We start from the raw sequence: 20,312 nt of genomic DNA on the forward strand, positions 1-20,312 counted from the left end.
AACTAATAAACGGGCTCTGCCCGATCACTAAAATGGCCACCCCGATCAGAACTACATATCGCAAAATGGCCGACTGCCAAAACTACAAGTCCCAGAAGCAAGGGGAACCCTCAGAAGGTGGAGCCAACCCACAGATAAAGGGTCAAGAAAAAACAGGAAGAGAGAGAGAGGGCTGGAAGGATCTATGAACTATAGAGAAAGAGACAATAGAGATTGGCTGGATTTACCGTGTATGAGCTGGACTGTTTGGGCTTACCTGTTGGCGTTTGGACCTGGACCTACCGAGAACCCGATTTGTATACGTAACCCTGCTATTCTTGACCTTGCCTACGGCCTGGGTGGACCAGGACGGAGAAACAGACACACAGGTACTGTCCTGTTTGAAAGAACTCTCATTCTGGGGTGATTTGGTGACAGTTTCCCACTTAATGTGTGACAAACGCTCATAACCTTGAAGAGGTTTGCCACACGTGGTGGAGAATGCGGGTAATGGTCTAACCATACCGCTGGTTAGGTAGAAAAAAAAATAATGTTCAGTTAGCACTCCAAAGGGGAGTCAGGTTTTTTTGTGGTTTGTTTGGTTAGGACAGTTTCTCAGGAAAATAAGTATGGAGGGAGCCATACAGGCCCTGTTACAAGCGGTGGCCACCCAACAAGAGGCAACTAGAGCTCAACAAATAGCTCATCAGGATGCAATGCGAATGTACCAGGACACGTTACAGGTCCAGCACCGGACCAACCAGCTGCTCAGAGAAGAGCAAGAGAGAAACACCCAGGAGTTAAGAGAAGGCCTAAAGGGGCTAGCGGGCCAAATTGGAGTTCAATTACCAGCTGCAAATACCCAGAGGCAGGCCAATCATTTTCTTCAAAAAATGACTGCACAGGATGATGTGGAAGCATATCTTACCACCTTCGAAAGGACTGCAGAGAGGGAAAAGTGGCCAAAAGAAGAATGGGCAGGGCTTCTGGCACCATACCTGGCAGGGGACGCTCAAAAAGCGTATTTCGACCTGAAGTTGAAAGATGCACAGGATTACGATAAACTAAAGGGAGAGATTCTGACTAGACTGAGAGTGACCGATACCGTGAGGGCACACCGCTTCCACCAGTGGTCCTACCGACCTGGACAACCTCCCCGAACACAGATGTTCGACTTGATTCACCTGGCACGGCAATGGTTGCGACCGGAGGCCCGTTTCTCCACAGAGATCGTCGAGACCATCGTACTCAACCAGTTTCAGCGAGGTCTACCCCAAGAAGTGCGACGATGGGTTGGCCAGAACGAGGTACTTTCCACCGACCATCTCGTGGGCCTGGTTGAACGGTATTGTACGGAGGAACAGCTGAGTAAGCACAGGAGGAAAGATTCCCATTCCCCAGGCCTGGGCGAACCAGCGGACAGGGTAAGACTGTCCCAACAGGTGGAGGGGGAAGAGAGCAGCGTGGGGCCATGAGGAAAGAATCAGAATCGGGCCGAGACACTAAGGAAAAAAACGGAAACCGGGAGGTCTCCCCCCCGAACCCCTATAATCTGTTACAATTGTAATCGACCAGGACATATTGCAGCCTACTGCCCTATTAAAGAAGCAATGTAACCTCAGTGAAAAAGAAGATGATATATGGTATGCATGTCCTGTTGTAACCACTCTACTTGAAAGATCAAGAAACAAACATATGTGCAGGGTGAAGGTTGAAGGGAAAGAAGTTGAAGCACTGCTGGATTCCGGCAGTATGCTAACCCTGGTCGTTGCAAACCTAGTGCCAACTCATAAACTGGATACAAGTCAGGATATCAGTGTTACATGCATTCATGGGGATACCCGTCTTTACCCCACAGCCTTAGTGAGCATACAAACAGAGGACGGTCTGCTGGATTATGAGATCGGCGTGGTCCCAAAGATGCCATATGATGTAATATTGGGTAGATACTTTTCTAACTTTGCGAAGTTAGGCCAAAAGAATGGCATATTTGAGAAGCCATCAACCCCGACCAAGCAAGTTGAAGCATGGGGTCTTCAACCAAAGCCAAGAAAAGAGGTCTCCCAGGGACCAACCTCACAGGTGCTAGTAGGGGAGGATGAGGATGAAGTGGCAAACCTCGTTGATAACGAACAGCCCGGTACTAGTGGGGCTGGGGTCGATCTGAAACCAGAGGATGATGATCTAGAACCAGCAGACCTGGCAGGGTCCTTGACTAATTTCGGGACGGCGCAAAACCAGGATCCAACCCTGCAGCAAGCCAGAGCAGACGTGCAGGTCATAGATGGTACTCCGATAAATGATGGGATGATGCCTAATAGTTTTCCCCACTTCATTATGAAAAAGGGTTTGGTGTACAGATTCTCAAAAATAGGGGTTGATGAGGGTGAACAGTTGTTGGTCCCCACCCGGTACCGGAGGACAGTTCTGGATCTAGCTCATGGGCACATTCTGGGTGGACACCTTGGTATCGATAAAACCCGAGACCGGATTGTAAGGAGGTTTTAATGGTCAGGAATTCAGGCTGAAGTGGCTCGGCATTGTGGAGAAGGCCCGGAGTGCCAGATAACAGCTCCCCGACCAGCTGTTAGAAGCCCGTTGGTGCCACTCCCCATAATCGAAACGCCATTTGAGAGGATAGCGATGGATATAGTGGGCCCACTACCCAAATCCGCCAGAGGGCACCAATACATTCTGGTCATTCTAGATTATGCCATTATGCCAGAAGCCATTCCCCTTCAGACGATGGCTTCCAAAAATATTGCCAAGGAATTAGAGCTCTTGTTCACCAGGGTAGGGGTTCCAAAGGAGATCCTTACTGACCAGGGGACCCCCTTTATGTCCCGGACCTTTGTAAATTGTGGCAGGTGAAACAGTTGAGGACATCGGTTTACCATCCTCAGACGGACTGGTTGAGAGATTCAACAGGACCCTGAAGTCAATGCTCAGGAAGGTAATCGATAAGGATGGGAAAACTGGGATTGCATGTTGCCGTATCTGATGTTTGCCATTAGAGAGGTTCCTCAAGCCTCGCTGGGGTTTTCTCCCTTTGAGCTGGTTTATGGGAGGCACTCCTGGGGAATCTTAGACATCGCCCGGGAAACCTGGGAGCACCAATCCACCCCATATACTAGTGTCATAGAGCATGTCACGGCAATGCAAGACAGGATAGCCACAGTCATGCCCAACGTCAGAGAGCACGAGACAAGCACAAGAGCACCAGCGGCACACTTATAACCGGCAGGCTACCCTGAGGGAATTTCAACCGGGAGATAAGGTGTTAGTGCTGATCCCCACGGTAGAGTGCAAACTACTAGCCACATGGAAAGGACCATATGAAGTACTGGAGAGAATAGGATAAGTTAATTATTGGATCCGACAGCCAGGTCGACGGCCCCAGGAACAGATCTATCACATAAACCTGTTAAAAGCATGGAGAGAGAGAGAAACACTAATGGTCACATACCCCACACACACTCAGGAGACAGCCAAAGTAAATTTTCACCTACTCTGTCCCCAGCACCAGTACAGGCCCTGATCCAGAAAAACAGAGATGTGTTTTCAGAGGTACCCGGCTGAACTGAGGTTACGGCTCATGATATCATTTCCCTACCAGGGAGAAAAGTGAGCATGAGCATATCGGGTACCCGAGGCTCGACAGGCCGCGATTAGAGCAGAGATAGAGAAAATGTTGACAGCTGGAGTGATCGAGGACTCACATAGTGAGTTGTCTAGCCCAATTGTGATGGTCTCCAAGCCCGATGGGTCTTTGCAGTTCTGTAACGACATTCGGAAGGTAAATGAAATCTCCAAGTTTGATGCCTACCCCATGCCCCAAGTAGACGAACTACTGGAGAAAATTGGTAAAGCTCGGTACATTACGACCCTGGACCTGACAAAAGGCTACTGGCAAATTCCTCTGAGCCCCAGGGCCAAAGAAAAGACCACCTTTGCAACACCTGGCAGTTTGTTTCAATACACCGTCATGCCATTCGGCTTACACGGGGCCCCAGCCACCTTTCAACAGCTTATGACCAAGGTCCTAAAACCGCACCAAGCATACGCCGCAGCTTATTTAGATGACGTGGGGATCTACAGCCCAGATTGGGAATCCCACTTACCCCGGGTACAGGCGGTGTTAGACGCCCTTAGAAAGGCAGGGCTCACGTGAACCCTGCCAAGTGTTATGTGGGGTTAGAGGAAACAGAGTATCTGGGATACACTGTGGGAAGAGGATTAATCAAACCACAACGTAAGAAGGTGGAGGCAATTAGAGAATGGCCGAAACCAGTAAATAAGAAGCAGGTTCGAGCCTTCCTAGGGCTGACCAGTTACTACCAAAAGTTCATCCCAAGTTATGCCACAGTGGCCGCCCCACTCACCGACATGACTAGAGCCAGAGGGCCAAACATGGTCAAATGGGATGAAAGGGCCACAAAAGCATTTAGGACATTACAGGAGACTCTCTGCTGTAATCCTGTGCTGGTGGTACCAGACTTTGAGAAAGAGTTTGTGGTTCAGACAGATGCCTCAGAGGTTGGCTTGGGAGCAGTGCTATCCCAAGAGGTAGAAGGGGTGGAACACCCCATCCTGTTTTTAAGCAGGAAGCTGGAACCACGGGAAACCAACTACTCAGTCGTTGAGAAAGAGGCGCTGGCAGTAAAGTGGGCTCTAGAAAGCCGTAAATACTTTCAGCTGGGGCACCACTTCACCCTCATTAGTGACCATGCCCCACTCACCTGGATGCATAGGGCTAAAGAGAAGAACGCTCGGGTGATGTGGTGGTTTTGGAGTCTCCAACTGTTTCACTTTGACTTAAAACACAGAGCAGGGAAGGAAATGGGAAATGTGGATGGGTTATCCCGCATGCCCCTATATTTTGCTGCAGTAGCCCGACCTAGGGGGTCGGATCTAGGGGGGGAGATGTGTGGCAAAGAAGGGGGTCGAGTGATAAATTTCAGATATGTGAGAGCAGAACTAATAAACGGGCTCTGCCCGACCACTAAAATGGCCACCCCGATCAGAACTACAGATCACAAAATGGCTGACTGCCAAAACTACAAGTCACAGAAGCAAGGGGAACCCTCAGAAGGTGGAGCTGACCCACAGATAAAGGGTCAAGAAAAAACAGGAAGAGAGAGAGAGGGCTGGAAGGATCTATGAACCGTAGAGAAAGAGACAATAGATATTGGCTGGATTTACCGTGTATGAGCTGGACTGTTTTGGACTTACCTGTTGGCGTTTGGTCCTGGACCTACCGAGAACCCGATTCGTGTACCGAACCCTGCTATCCTTGACCTTGCCTACGGCTTGGGTGGACCAGGACGGAGACACAAACACACAGGGTCCTGTTCGAAAGAACTCTCATTCTGGGGTGATTTGGTGACAGTTTCCCACTTAATTTGTGACAAACGCTCATAACCTTGAAGAGGTTTGCCACAATACATACATGCACCAGGTTTTCTGGAAAATTTTGTGCCAGACAAGTGACCAGGGGAAGATTTTAATTTATCGGACAATAGAGAAATGTACCCGGTCATCCATATGCAGTGGGTGCTTAACACATTAGGCCACGCAGCCAGTGCCATCAATGGATAAATGAGCCACATTTACGTGTCCTCACAGACTATATAATATATTACAAAAACACTATTCCTTGTGTTTCGATGTGTAGCATATGCATTTGGGGCTCCCGAGTGGCGTAGCGGTCTAAGGCACTGCATCTCAGTGCAAGAGGCGTCCCTGGTTCGACTCCAGGGTGTATCACATCTGGCAGTCCTTGGGAGTCCCATAGGGCAGTGCACAATTGGCCCAGCGTTTGGCTGGGGTAGGCCGTCATTATAAATAAGAATTTGTTCTTAACTGACCTGCCTTGTTAAGTAAATGTAAAGAATATGCATAACTTTATAGCCTATCATTTTATTGGTTTTTACTTTCCTAAAACAATGATTTAACTTATTTATACTTGTCAGGCTACTGCGTCTACTATACAGATATAAGTATACAGAAGGAAGCTAATTCCCAAAATTGTAATCAGAATATTTTTTATAAAGATAAGCATTATATTGTTAGTTTGTTTGAGTAACTCTGGTAGGCCTAAAACATTCTTCCTCACCTCAAGTTCAATTGACGGAGCGCACTACCTTCATGTCATAGGCCTGCAGTATAGTACAGTCATGGCCAAATGTTTTGAGAATGACACAAATATTAATTTTCACAAAGTCTTCTGCCTCAGTGTCTTTAGATATTTTTGTCAGATGTTACTATGGAATACTGAAGTATAATTACAAGCATAAGTGTCAAAGGCTTTTATTGACAATTACATGAAGTTGATGCAAAGAGGCAATATTTGCAGTGTTGACCCTTCTTTTTCAAGACCTCTGCAGTCTGCCCTGGCATGCTGTCAATTAACTTCTGGGCCACATCCTGACTGATGGCAGCCCATTCTGACTGATGGCAGCCCACTCCAATCAATGCTTGGAGTTTGTCAGAATATGTGGGGTTTTGTTTGCCCACCTGCCTCTTGAGGATTGACTACAAGTTCTCAATGGGAATTGAGAAAAAATATTGATGTTTTGCCTTATAGCAAGGTGCTCCATCATGCTGGAAAAGGCATTGTTCGTCACCAAACTGTTCCTGGATGGTTGGACGAGTTGCTCTCGGAACAATCGGAAAGGGGATTCAACAGAGAAAATGAGAAAATGTCTTCAGCAGTCCAATCTCTGTAGTGGCTTCTTTGCTGCCCTTCTTGACACCAGGCCATCCTCCAAAAGTCTTTGCCTCACTGTGCGTGCAGATGCACTCACACCTGCCTGCTACCATTCCTGAGCAAGCTCTACTGGTGGCGCCCCAATCCCGCAGCTGAATCAACTTTAGGAGACGGTCCTGGCGCTTGCTGGACTTTCTTGGGCGCCCTGAAGCCTTCTTCATAACAATTGAACCGTTCTCCTTGAAGTTCTTGATGATCAGATAAATTGTTGATTTAGGTGCAATCTTATTGGCAGCAATATCCTTGCCTGTAAAGCCTTTTTTGTGCAAAGCAATGATGACGGCATGTGTTTCCTTGCAGGTACCCATGGTTGACAGAGGAAGAACAATGATTCCAAGCACCACCCTCCTTCTGAAGCTTCCAGTCTGTTATTCGCACTCAATCAGCATGACAGAGTGATCTCCAGCCTTGTCCTCGTCAACACTCACATCTGTGTTAACGAGAGAATCACTGACATGATGTCAGCTGGTCCTTTTGTGGCAGGGCTGAAATGCAGTGGAAATGTTTTTGGGGGATTCAGTTCATTTGCATGGCAAAGAGGGACTTTGCAATTCATCTGATCACTCTTCACAACATTCTCTAGTATATGCAAATTGCCATTATACAAACTGAGGCAGCAGACTGTGAAAATGAATATTTGTGTCATTCTCAAAACTTTTGGCCACGACTCTAGGCTAAATGCTGCACCACACCAAAACTTCGCAAAAGTTTCTAAAATTCATTAGGGTAATATCAAAAGTAAGTCAAGCCGTTGTTTATAGGACAAATACGAGAAGGATATTATATTGCGGCAAACACAAACATTAATTTGCCCAAGGACAATAGCTCAACCGAACTGGTTTAAACCTTAACAAAGTTTAACAGGCTAATTTGCAGCAATTACCAAGAAACACTTGTGCCTACTGTACCCCAAAAATTAACAGCAATAGGCTAATGATATTTATTTTACAACATGCCTATTTATTTTACAACATGCCTACTTATAACCTATCTTAAATTAAATACAGAGTACACAATTAAAAAGACAGATCGAACTTAATTTAATTCAGACTGAAACAAAATACGTTTAGCATTTTTAAATAACTGGTTTAGATGAACTGGTTTAGATTAATAAGTAGGCCTACAATAATAACAATTATATACAATAATAATAATAATGATTAAACAAATTATTATAAATACGAAAATATTAATACATTGAAGTTCAAAAATGGCATCCTACCTGAATAGTGAGTTGCACAGTGGTCTGCATTTTCTTGTTCAACAGAGATGCATTTGCCTGCATCTTTATGTGCTCTAATATCATAGGCTAATTTAAACTAATAATTCAGCACCGGAGTAAGTGGAAACTCAAAACACTTTAGCTCAGTAACACTACAGATAATACCCACAGCTAGGAGCCATGTATTAATCTAACAGGACATTTAATGTTGAAACAAAACCCAACTACTAGATCACTATCTCTACAGATAATACCCACAGCTAGGAGCCATGTATTAATCTAACAGGACATTTAATGTTGAAACAAAACCCAACTACTAGATCACTATCTCTACAGATAATACCCACAGCTAGGAGCCATGTATTAACCTAACAGGACATTTGATGTAGAAACAAAACCCAACTACTAGATCACTATCTCTACAGATAATACCCACAGCTAGGAGACATGTATTAATCTAACAGGACATTTAATGTTGAAACAAAACCCAACTACTAGATCACTATCTCTACAGATAATACCCACAGCTAGGAGCCATGTATTAATCTAACAGGCAGGCAGACACTTTCATTACAGGAATAATGAGGATAATGTACTTTACTGTTTGACCAAATCATGGTTTTAGCCTCCTAAAAAATAGGACGTTTTGAGTGATGTGAAGGAATGTGCAGCTCCCACCGATGCGACCAATACATTTTTTACTGGCACAGCCAAGTCAAAAGGTCACAAAATGTGACTAAATGGTTGCAGTCTGGAGCTCTGCCTTGTAGGCTTTGCAATATAGGCTCTCTAACTGTTGTTCTACTTCAAGGAAAACAGCCTCCGTCTTTGAAATCAACAGTAGCATAGGCCAAAGGCCACCAATTACAGGCTAATGGAAACCCTGCCATGCATTCATGCACACATACACACACATCTTATGCTAAAGTATACACACATACATACAAACACATACAGACACGCATACAGACATCACATTTTCACACACACGTCCATTTGAACAATGCCGTTTTTTGTTGACTCACTTGATATAAAAGGCCAGGAACTTTTGTTCCTCCACTTTCCCTTTTACCACGATGTCAGTGTATCCTTCCCCATAGCCTGCAAAGGACACATATACACAAATGATTAGTGTGTGTTCAGGTATGTTCAGGTGTGTGTAGTAGATAGGCTTACCTGTGTATCTGATGTTCTTCCCCAGTAGGACGGTCCAGTAGTAAGGGACAGAGTTGAGTTCAGTGGGTATATTCAGCATGTTCAGGGCTGCTACTCTCCCTACAACAACACCACACACACAGCAACATCAAAATCAATAGCAACTATATACAGTACCAGTCAAAAGTTTGGACACACCTACTCATTCAAGGGGTTTTCTTTATTTTTTACTATTTTCTACATTGTAGAATTAATAGTGAAGAAATCAAAGCTATGAAATAACACATATGGAATCATGTAGTAACCAAAAAAAGTGCTAAACAAATCAAAATATATATTTTAGATTCCCTTTGTCTTGATGACAGCTTTGCACATTCTTGGTATTCTCTCAACCAGCTTCACCTGGAATGCTTTTCCAAAAGTCTTGAAGGAGTTCCCACATATACTGAGCACTTGTTTGCCGCTTTTCATTCACTCCGCGGTCCAACTTGTCCGAAACCATCTCAGTTGGGTTGAGGTTGGTTGATTGTAGAGGCCAGATCATCTGATAAAGCTCTTCTTTTTGGTCAAATTGCCCTCACACAGCCTGAAGGTGTGTTTGGTCATTGACCTATTGAAAAACAAGTGATAGTCTGACTAAATGCGAAACAGATGGGATGGTGCATCCAGGCAGAATGATGTGGTAGCCATGCTGGTTAAGTGTGCCTTGAATTAAAAATAAATCACTGACAGTGTCACCAGCAAAGCACCGCCGCACCATCACACCTCCTCCTCCATGCTTCACGGTAGGAGCCAAATGTGGAGATCACAAACAAACACACGGCGGTTAGAACCAAACATTTCTAATTTGGACTCATCAGACCAAAGGACAGATTTCCACCGGTCTAATGTCCATTTCTCAGGTTTCTTGGCCCAAGCTAGTCTCTTCTTCTTATTGTGTCCTTTAGTAGTGGTTTCTTTGCAGCAATTCGATCATGAAGGCCTGTTTTCGCAGTCTCCCCTGACCAGTTGACGTTGAGATGTGTCTGTTACTTGAACTCTATGAAGCATTTATTTGGGATGCAATATCTGAGGCTGGTAACTCTAATGAACTTATCCTCTGCAGCAGAGGTAACTCTGGGACTTCCTTTCCTGTAATGGTCCTCATGAGAGCCAGTTTCATCATAGTGCTTGATGGTTTTTGTGACTGCACTTGAAGAAACTTTCAAAGTTCTTGAAATTTTCCAGATTGACTGACCTTCATGTCTTAAAGTAATGATGGACTGTCATTTGACTTTGCTTATTTGAAATATTCTTGCCATAATATGGACTTGGTATTTTATCAAATTTGGCTATCTTGTGTAAACCAACCTTACCTTGTCACAACACAACTGATTGGCTCAAACGCACAAATGTACTTTTAAAGAGGCACACCTATTCATTGAAATGCATTCCAGATGACTACCTCATGAAGCTGGTTGAGAGAATGCCAAGATTGTGCAAAGCTGTGATCAAGGCAACAAGTGACTACTTTGAAGAATCTCATATATAACATTTGTTTAAATATGGAATCATGTAGTAAATGTGTTACTACATGATTCCATATGTGTTATTTCATAGTTTTGAAGTCGCCACTATTATTCTACAAATGTAGAAAATAGTACAAATAAAGAAAAACCCTTAAATGAGTAGGTGTGTCCAAACTTTTGACTGGTACTTTAAGTAAAAGCCCAGTAAAACCCACATTAGTCAAACCCTAGAGACCTTTGCACAAACAAGGTTTGCTTTTTAGATGTTTTGATCTGAAAGATTATTGAGGCCATATAACAGCAAAGGTCCAGACTGAATCACATCCGCCCGTGATTGGGAGTCCCATAGGGCGGCGCACAATTGTCCCAGCGTCGTCTGGGTTTGGCCGGGGTAGGCTGTCATTGTAAATAAGAATTTGTTCCTAACTGACTTGCCTAGTTAAATAAAGAAATACAAAATAAAAGTAAAAGCCTGATGCATGTGTTTAAATTGGCCTGGGTGAGTTACCGTGTGCCTGTGCCATCTGCCAGTGTCCTATATTGACCCTCTGGTCTTTGGCCATTGTCAGGGGGAAGGTAGCCAGGTCTCCTCCACAGAACACTTCAAGAACATTGGTCCTCATGCACTGCAGGAGAGGAGAGGAACCACACACACTTAGTATAGTAACAAGTTGTGTAGTGGAGGGTAAGCGCATGTCAACACCTTTTGCAGAACAATGCATTGAAAGTATAGGGAGCGTTACTTTACTAGAAAATAAAAGAGAGCCGCACACTCTAGGAGCTCAGATGCAATAATGTAATTACCAACGTTTCGACAGCCAAGCTGTCTTCATCAGGCTGTAATCACAAACACTGCAGGATAACTCGTTTATATAGTGTCAGAAGACACAGGTGTCTGTAATCGCGGCTCTCTTTTATTTTCAAGTTTTCTACTCCACTAGCCAGCACCTCGTCTTAATAGGTGTGCGTTTCTTTTTCTTCTAGAGCGTTACTTTACTAACCCCGAATGGCCATGTTGGGGAGTCGTGAACTACTTATAGTTCAACTAGTAATTTAATTACATTTTGTAGTAGCTTGGTGGTAGTGGAACTAAATTCAAATCTCAGTAATTCATAACTTTTTGACATATGGGTGAAGTATTTATTTATTTTCAGCATCAGACCTGCCCTAATCTCATTTGAAACTTTTATGTTTCATAGGCGAAAGTACACATTCTGTTAACATCTGATTCCAAAGTGATCTGTTCTTGCAATTTGTAGTCTATGACATTAGATTTAGATGTGATAATTTAGTAGTTTGGATGTAGTGAACTACTTTTTCTAACTATCCTTAGTTAAGTAAACTATATTCTTCTTGAGGGTAGCTTTAGTGTAGCCTACCTTGTTCCAGTGTGAAGTAATTGGTAGTTTAGTAAACTATATTCTTCTTGAGGGTAGCTTTAGTGTAGCTTACCTTGTTCCAGTGTGTAGTTTAGTAAACTATATTTTCAGAGTAGCTTCCCCAACACTGGTGAATGGTGATCAGCGTTTTTCTCCACTACATCACTGATAGTTACACTCTATAAAGAAACTCTGGGGGAGAATCTCAATTGCATATTCCTCACGATCTCTCTCCACACCACCTCAAAGCCAGAGGTCCCCCCAACTGGTTTTGAGAAGGAGGCAAGGAAAGAGGACGCGAGGAGTATGAAATTGAGATTCTCCCTATAAACACTGTCATATAGCCTACATAGAGCTAGCCCAAAGGTCGGCAGATGGTGATGTTGAGTTGTTTCATCTTACCTTCAAAGGGAATGTGTGCAGCTGGCTAATCACTCGTATTCCTGTGGACCGGTTTCTATATTAAGGCTGCAAAGGCGTCGGTTTCCTCCTTAACTCAATTTAATTCATTTTAAAAACGGGGAAAATATGCATACTTTCTTTATGAAGCACCATGCTTCACGGACTATCAGACCAGAGGAGAAAAAAAATGGACTGCTGCAACCTGATTGGCTGAACACGCTATGCAACATTGTCACGCCCTAACCTTAGAGAGCCTTTTAATGTCTCTATTTGGTTTGGTCAGGGTGTGATTTGGGGTGGGCATTCTATGTTTTGTTTTTCTATGGTTTTGTATTTCTATGTTTTGGCCGGGTATGGTTCTCAAACAGGGACAGCTGTTTATCTTGTCTCTGATTGGGAACCATACTTAGGTAGCCCTTTTTCCCTCCTTTCTTTGTGGGAAGCTGACTTTGTTTATGGCACATAGCCTTTAGCTTCACGGTTTGTTTGGTAGTGTTTATTGTTTTGTTGGGCGTCTTTTCTATTAAAGAGAACATGTACGCTCACCACACTGCACCTTGCTCCTCTTCAATCAACAGCCGTGACAAACATTTGGGACTAGCATTAGCCACTCTAGAATGGTGGTGGAAAGTGGTGCTTCATAAAGAAAGTATGCATATTTTCCCTCACCATTAAATGTAGTTAAGGAGGAAACAGATGCCTTTACAGCCTGAATGGAGAAAAAAAATGTGTTGTACGAACTGGTCCACGGGAGATACGAGTGTATAGCCGGCTGCATACCTTCCCTCAATATTGCTATCAGCCAGGCCTTTAGGCTAACATAGAACCTACATACCATCAAAATAGTAAAGCTTTATTTACTCCTAACCCCCCACAAATAAAGCTACAACAAATGCCACAAATTAGATGTCAACATTCTTACTATTAACAAACAAAGCAACCCTTGGTTTGATTCAGTAGGACAACAACATGCTTTATTCAGCCATCCAATTGGAGCTCACCTTGTCCACTATGACTGAGCTCTTAGAGTCCATCGCTATGGGAGTACCCTGCAGGAACTCTGAGTTAGGGATCACACCTGGAGGGAGGGAGATACAGGAAAGAGAGAGAAAGGAGATGGAGAGAGGAAAGTATGAGATGTACAAAGAAAATAAAGTCTTTATAGTTCAGATTTGCCATACAGTAGTAGGTCTTTATGAGGTTGTGTAGTATACTGAATTTAAAGTGTAATAATTGTCCTGTGTTGTACATACCTATGCCAACTATTAAAACATCAGCAGGAATGACTGTCCCACTCTTCAGCACAACCTCTTTTACCTGCACAGAGACAAACACATTATATTCTCATTGAATAACCCAACACAGCTATACAACTATAATGGGATTGTCTTCATGTTACCAGGACACGGACACAGCTAGGTCTCTCTACTGTACCTTTCCGTTCTCTCCGCGGACCTCTGACACATTGTCATTCATATAAAACGCCACATCCTTCTCTGCAAGCATCTGTCAACACAACACAAGGAGGGGATGAGAGGTGAGAGGGGTGAGGAGGCAGAAAGGAAGATGACTTCTAAGTAGTTTTAAATGCAGCTTAGTTATACATTGGAAGCTTAAATAAAAGGAGGGTTCGGAGCGCCCTCTCCTGTCTCTCACCATCATGGTGACCTTGCCAATCTCAGGGCCCAAGGTCTTCTGGTAGGGTAGCTCACTGCTGCCAATCACTGTGATGCTGGAGGCCTTGTCTGTCATATAGGATGCCACCTCCATGCCTAAACACAACACACAGCCAGGGAAATACACAGATCAGGGCTATTCGTAGTGTAGTGCACTACTTTTGACCAGAGTCACACAAAGACAGAGGTCTGGACAAAAGTAGTGCACTACTATTGTTGGGGCATAAAGTGTCAATTTGAGACTGAATGAGACAATGTACCAACGAAGGATGTCCCCACGATCACGATATGACAGCCCATACAGGCAACATGTATCTGCCTTGCATCCTCTGGTGTCTCCAGCATCTTTACATTCTCCAGGTCTTTACCTGGACACTCCAGACCCTTCGCTCTACACAACAGAATTAGAATGGATCAGAACACAGAATTAGAATAAGTAGAATGGACATTCCTATTCCCATTCTCTAACTACTGCTGTGTTCTGGGGTGGGTGGAATGGTGACCATTTTGGGGTTAGTGTTCTCTGCATGCATGCGTGTTAGTGTGTGTGTGTGTGTTTGTGTGTGTGTGTTTGTGTGAGTATGTACACACCTGCAGCCTGTGGATATGAGGAGCTGGTCGTAGCTCTGGACTGAACCGTCATCAAATGTTACTTTCTTCTTCTCTGTGTCCAACGACATGGCCTGCCATGACAATAACACAGAACTTGAGAAGGCTTCTGAGAGCTTGCAAACAACCAAGCAATGGCCATAAATATAGTGCACTCATATGCTGTAAATACAGGCAGATATACTACAGGTTAATGAGCACAAAAGAGAAAACATAGTGAGAGAGAGCCATGTTATCTAAATTAACCCTTTGAGGTCATCTGTTCGAATAGTAGAATTCCAATAGAATCTTGAGAATAATTTGTTCAAGAAACTCATCCTTCCTAAATTAACGCAAGAGAAAGTAAAGGCCAGGAGAATGAGGACTATGTATAATATTGTATAATGTATATAATATGTTTAATGTAATAATATATAAATAAAGCTATATTGTATCCACCTCTTTGCGGAGCCACACCTCGATGTCGTGTTTATGGAAGAACTCCATCCTCCTCAGCAAAATGCTGTCATCCTCCACATTCATTACCTGGGGGGGTACAATGATGTGTTACTCGAACCCAACTAAGTGACGGTTAGAAAGAATAAAAACATATTTTAGGACTATTTTTTTACATTTTAAAAGTCCAGAATGAGTTACCCATCTATTCAATTTTTTTTTTATAGATCTATAGGGCTTGACCTCCCCTCTGACCCCATGACCTTTGCCCCTACCAGAATAGAAACATAAGGTAAGGATTTGGGAGGGTAAGCTCTAGGGTTGTAGAGTTCTGGTTATGCTCCCAGGTTATTCAGAAATCCTGGTTGGTTGATGCCCAGAAGGTTTTATTTAACTAGGCATGTCAGTTAAGAACAAATTCTTATTTACAATGACTGCCTACCCCAGACGACGCTGGGCCAATTGTGCACCGCCCTATGGGACTCCCAATCACAGCCAGATGTGAGGCAGCCTGGATTCAAACCAGAGACTACAGTGACGCCTCTTGCACTGAGATGCAGTGCTTTATACCGTTGTGCTACTCAGGAGCCCAGAATAAGAAGGGAATGAGCAGGAAATCTGGAATCCTACAAACAGGATTTCTGGAAAAACCTGGGAATTTTGCAGAAGATACAGAATTTGGGTAATTTACCTTGCTGAGTCGTGTTTTGTCATAGGGCAGAAGGTTGTCCCTCGTTACCATGATGATTCTGCCTCCAAAGTTCTCCTGTCTCAGAGTTTCCGCACACACTAACGACGCAGACCCTGCGCTTACAGAGAAAGAGAGCACACCATCACGCACACTCACGCAAGCAACCACATACACACAAGGCACTTGTGCACACACACGCACACTGAGCCCCAGTATCCCGTTCTCACCTCCCCCGAGCAGTAGGATGGTGTGGATGACACCTTCTACTCTGGATCCCATACTCTTTATTCGTTTGGTCTGTCTCGCTGCCTACACACAAACACCACATGACATAGAGTGACATAAAGAATTCATAACTGCTTTATGATCCATCTATAACTAACTCAAATAGTTTTTCAGCTCTTACTGTTTCTGTATAACATGGTTAAGGCAACAGTAACAGTAAATCAAAACCAAATTGAGAGCTTCAGCTTAACAGCAAATGCAGCATGTTGTAATATTCTGCCATTTAATAAAAGCAATGCGATTTTTAAAAGTGATGCTTACCTTTTTGTTTACGGACACATACACTTTGTTGTTTTCGACTTTCACCTGAAAAATATATCAAACAAAGTCAATCAAAGCCTGTCTTCTTGCCTGCCTGTCTGTCTGTTTGTTAGACCCACCTTGTGGCAGACAGTCCTTGCCAGGGTATTCCTCAAGGTTTCTCTTTCTATATTTCTCCCTTCCCCTCTCCTACCTCCCTCTCCCTCCCTGCCACCCTCTCCCTCCCTACCGTGTGACAGGGTAGACAGTCCATGCCAGGGTATTCCTCCAGGTCTCCTGTCTGGATGTTGAAGCAGGCACCGTGCCACGGGCATCGCACCCTGTGCCCTGATAGAACCCCTACACACACACGCGCACACACACATGCACACACAATACACTATTATAACAGCCAATACATTGTGTACAGTACATGACTTGGAAAACATGCACTCACAGGGACACACACACACACTGACTGTACTTCCTCACCTTTGCTCAAGGGAGCTCCGTAGTGTGTACACTGGTTGCCGATGGCGCTGTATATGCCTTCACTCCGTACCAACAGAACATTGTGAAGTCCCACCTCCACCTCCATCATCCTGCACACACACAAACGAATGTGTGTACAACGTGTACTGATCTGTCTCTCTGTGCTTTCTGACCCATGTTTTCTCTATCTCCATCCTCTCTTCCCTCCTACTAACTGAATAGGGTGTGATGAAACTTGGATCCTTAAATTTAAGAAAATACCCAAACATTTGAATCACAAAACATATTATTTTTTTGTGTTATAGCCTAACTAGGCGATAGGCTATAAAGGCCTGGGGAAAGTTGTGTAAAGGTAATTCATCGTTATGATGTAGATGGTAAACAGCATAGTAGGTCAATTTCCGCAACAACTTAGAGCACTTAAGCGCGAGGCTCAACTTCTCCATTATCTGGGTGCCTGGCTACCACGCTGTGAACAGAACCTGTGAACAGAACACGTGCACATGCATTGTGTGTGACGTTTGTTTTGTGTCATTTTAGCAGTAGCTCTTTTTCCAGAGCGACTTACAGGAGCAATTAGGGTTAAGTTTCTTGCTCAAGGGCACATCGACAGCTTTCACCTAATCATCGCAGGGATTTGAACCAGCAACCTTTCAGTTACTAACCCAATCGCTTAACTGCTTGCCTATCACCCAGTTTTTCATCTAGCTCCTCTTAGTATCCTAGCCTATTCATTGATGATAGGCCCGGCTTTACTGAAGTTGAGAGACATTGCAAGCTTAGAAATGTTGGGGTACAGCATTCCATTGTGAGAAACAGCTTTTGATTGCCGATTTAATAGGCCTAGTTCGCAGTTCTGACTTTGTCTTCCTGGTGGCCCCCCTGCCTATACTGTGCCCCTCCCCTCTCTCTCTGTCTCTCCATGCGTGTGTTTGTGATGTCGGAAGTATGGCAACTAATCAGTCCCATCTGTTCCAAAAATACTGAATCATAGGAGTCCATTCTTAGCGGAATAAGAATCTTGACACTCATAAATGGGAGTCGAGGAATCAATTATTTTGTAGTCGACTCTCCACCACTACGTCATCATCGTTAACAGGTGGAAAGAAGTCCTGTTTGAGAATACTTTGAGAAGTTAAATAAGAAAGGAAATTATGGTTTAAACGTTATTTAAAAAAAATATGCCACATCCCTATTACTGACCATTCTGTTGTTCTGATTCCAGACACACCATCTGTCTTATATATATATATATATCTCTTCCCCCCCCTCTCCCCTCTCTTTCTTACTGTCCGTCCTTTAGTTCTGACTCCAGACACACCACCTCTGTCAGCTCTTCAGAAGCTTCGTCTGGGTCGACGTCCAGCAACTCGCTACAATCTGTGATTACACCCCCCCCACACACACGCGCACACGCGCGCACACACACACACACACACACACACAAAGGAGTTTTAGAAGTTGTTGACCCATTCTTTGTGTGTGTATGAAGGGTGACTCACATAAGAGGACAAAAGACATCTGGGTTTATTGTCAACTCTGTCCTCTCCATAAACTGCTCATGAAAGTAAGATAACCAAATATTCAAGAAGAAAACGTATCAGGTGTGCTTGTACAAACATCTTATTTCCTATAAAAAAAGTGGTTAACTTATTTAAAAATGTACCCAAGGATGTTGTAGGTGTGTGAGTAAGTATGTCATTCTCTCATAGTTTCTAAAACACATGAACATGGTGTATAACACAGCGAGATTACAATTTACAGTAGAGCAGAATGGGCAATCCACCTGCCTGCAACATCACAGGAGAATTACGCAACGCATGAGAGAGAGCCTTTACAATGTGCTGGATGATTTGACAGGTGAGTCGTGAGCGGACTTTTACGCACCAGTCTAGCCTACTCATTCAACCATTACTAAATCTTTTTTTAACACAAAAAACGGTACTCACGTGGCCTTCCAGACATCCCGTTGATTCTACAGTAATTACAGACGTTCCTCAATAGTCCTCAACGAACATGTGACAAGAATTCAAGTTTGTTTTATAAAAGTGTCTGGAGGCAGTCTTTGCATTAGCTGAAAGCACCTATCGCGATGGGACAATAGTCCGTTTCCTCTGCAACCAAACCTGCTCCAACCCTCATCCCTCGGCCCCTCGATGATTTGACAGGTCGGTAAAAGTGCAGGAAAAGTTGAGGAGCACTGAAAATATTGCACAAAAAATAACTGTATTTTAACAATCTAAAGTGAATAACTGGATGTAGATCCGGTAATGTTTGATTTTGCTTAGAGTTTTGTCGTTAGTCGTTATTGTTGAAGAGAAGAGCAAGCCTTTCTGTGTGACACAACAGCAGCATAGAGAAAGGCTGACGAGGCACTATAACGTTCACAATGAATGAGTAAGAATGCACAACTTGCGTAAACCTTTGGGTTGCTCATTCATTCAAATCATCGTTACAAAATCAATGTTTTAGCATCATGTTGGTTGAGGCCAATGGCCATAATGAAATTGTTTTTTTGTTGTGAAAATTTGTTTCATTGCCAATTACAAATGGGAAATAATTTGTTGTGAGAGCGGGCCACATAAACTCATGTAACCCAATATTGCAAGCTTTGATATTGCAAAAATGTGAAATACAAATAGTAAATTGTCTGCCCCACATACATGAAAAACAAAACAGCCTTAGAATATATTAAAGCATTTTGGAGATATAAACCTGTAACCACACAGATACAATAGGCATATATATCAACTTTGAATATTTATGATGAAGTTGACTCTTTGGTAACTGTTCAATAGACAACTTTCCAAGTCAAATGTGCTCTAATTCAGTGCTGTATGGCCTGCCTGACAAAATGCATAAAGTTACACGTTTTATGATGTTGTGGCTACGGGAATCGGCTCTAAGGCAAGTGATCTCAGACTCTGAAAACTGTCATGTTTTCCAGTTAACTGTTCCTCTGTGGATTCTATATGTTCAGCCCCTACACTTGCAATTACGTTAGAGGCCACTCCTAGACTTGACTCCAAATCCAATTTGGTATCCAAAATCCAATATGGCTTCCACAATACCATTAAATGGTGTTTTAATCACCTGTAGAAGTACACGTTTTAAATTAGATACTTTTTTTCCAGATTTGTGTACCGCACTTATGACCTGTACTCAACACTATTTTTGTGTACTTCAACTGTGTTATAAATCTAATATGCCCATCATATACACTCAAATACCTTTGTCTGGATATATAAAAAGGCAACAGACTACTTGCCATGGCAACACCAAGCATTCCAAGTCACCAGCCTCTTTGAGGATCTTTAAGACAACTGGGATGCTCCAATTAAAGAAAAGAGAATCCTGGACTCTGACACCCTCTCCCTAGCTCAACAACTTGCCCCCACTGTGGTATAACTTGCGCCTCCAGGATTGGTCTGTTAAGTCACCTCCTTATCATTTAGAAGTGAGCTTTGATT

At 43.5% G+C, this 20,312-nt stretch overlaps 1 protein-coding gene across 2 annotated transcripts in view; it reads right to left on the minus strand.

Moving 5' to 3' along the window:
- LOC112218347 (apoptosis-inducing factor 3) overlaps positions 1–19,165 on the minus strand; it is a 23,085-nt gene extending 3,920 nt beyond the window's left edge. For both annotated transcript variants that reach the window (XM_024379060.1, XM_024379059.1), the window contains exons 1-17: positions 18,792–19,165; positions 18,132–18,222; positions 16,843–16,952; positions 16,601–16,710; positions 16,372–16,416; positions 16,053–16,134; positions 15,826–15,938; positions 15,138–15,224; positions 14,682–14,773; positions 14,351–14,481; positions 14,071–14,186; positions 13,849–13,920; positions 13,668–13,731; positions 13,416–13,492; positions 11,142–11,259; positions 9,147–9,245; positions 8,996–9,071 (exon numbers count right to left, since the gene is read on the minus strand). In XM_024379060.1, the coding sequence (XP_024234828.1) occupies positions 8,996–9,071; positions 9,147–9,245; positions 11,142–11,259; positions 13,416–13,492; positions 13,668–13,731; positions 13,849–13,920; positions 14,071–14,186; positions 14,351–14,481; positions 14,682–14,773; positions 15,138–15,224; positions 15,826–15,938; positions 16,053–16,134; positions 16,372–16,416; positions 16,601–16,710; positions 16,843–16,952; positions 18,132–18,222; positions 18,792–18,807 (1,499 nt within the window). In that variant the 5' untranslated portion in view covers positions 18,808–19,165. The remainder of the gene's footprint in view (positions 1–8,995; positions 9,072–9,146; positions 9,246–11,141; positions 11,260–13,415; positions 13,493–13,667; positions 13,732–13,848; positions 13,921–14,070; positions 14,187–14,350; positions 14,482–14,681; positions 14,774–15,137; positions 15,225–15,825; positions 15,939–16,052; positions 16,135–16,371; positions 16,417–16,600; positions 16,711–16,842; positions 16,953–18,131; positions 18,223–18,791) is intronic.
- Between the last annotated feature and the right edge of the window lie 1,147 nt (positions 19,166–20,312).

This window comes from Oncorhynchus tshawytscha, linkage group LG19, assembly GCF_018296145.1.
Source record: "Oncorhynchus tshawytscha isolate Ot180627B linkage group LG19, Otsh_v2.0, whole genome shotgun sequence".
In the NCBI taxonomy this organism is placed as follows: domain Eukaryota; kingdom Metazoa; phylum Chordata; class Actinopteri; order Salmoniformes; family Salmonidae; genus Oncorhynchus; species Oncorhynchus tshawytscha.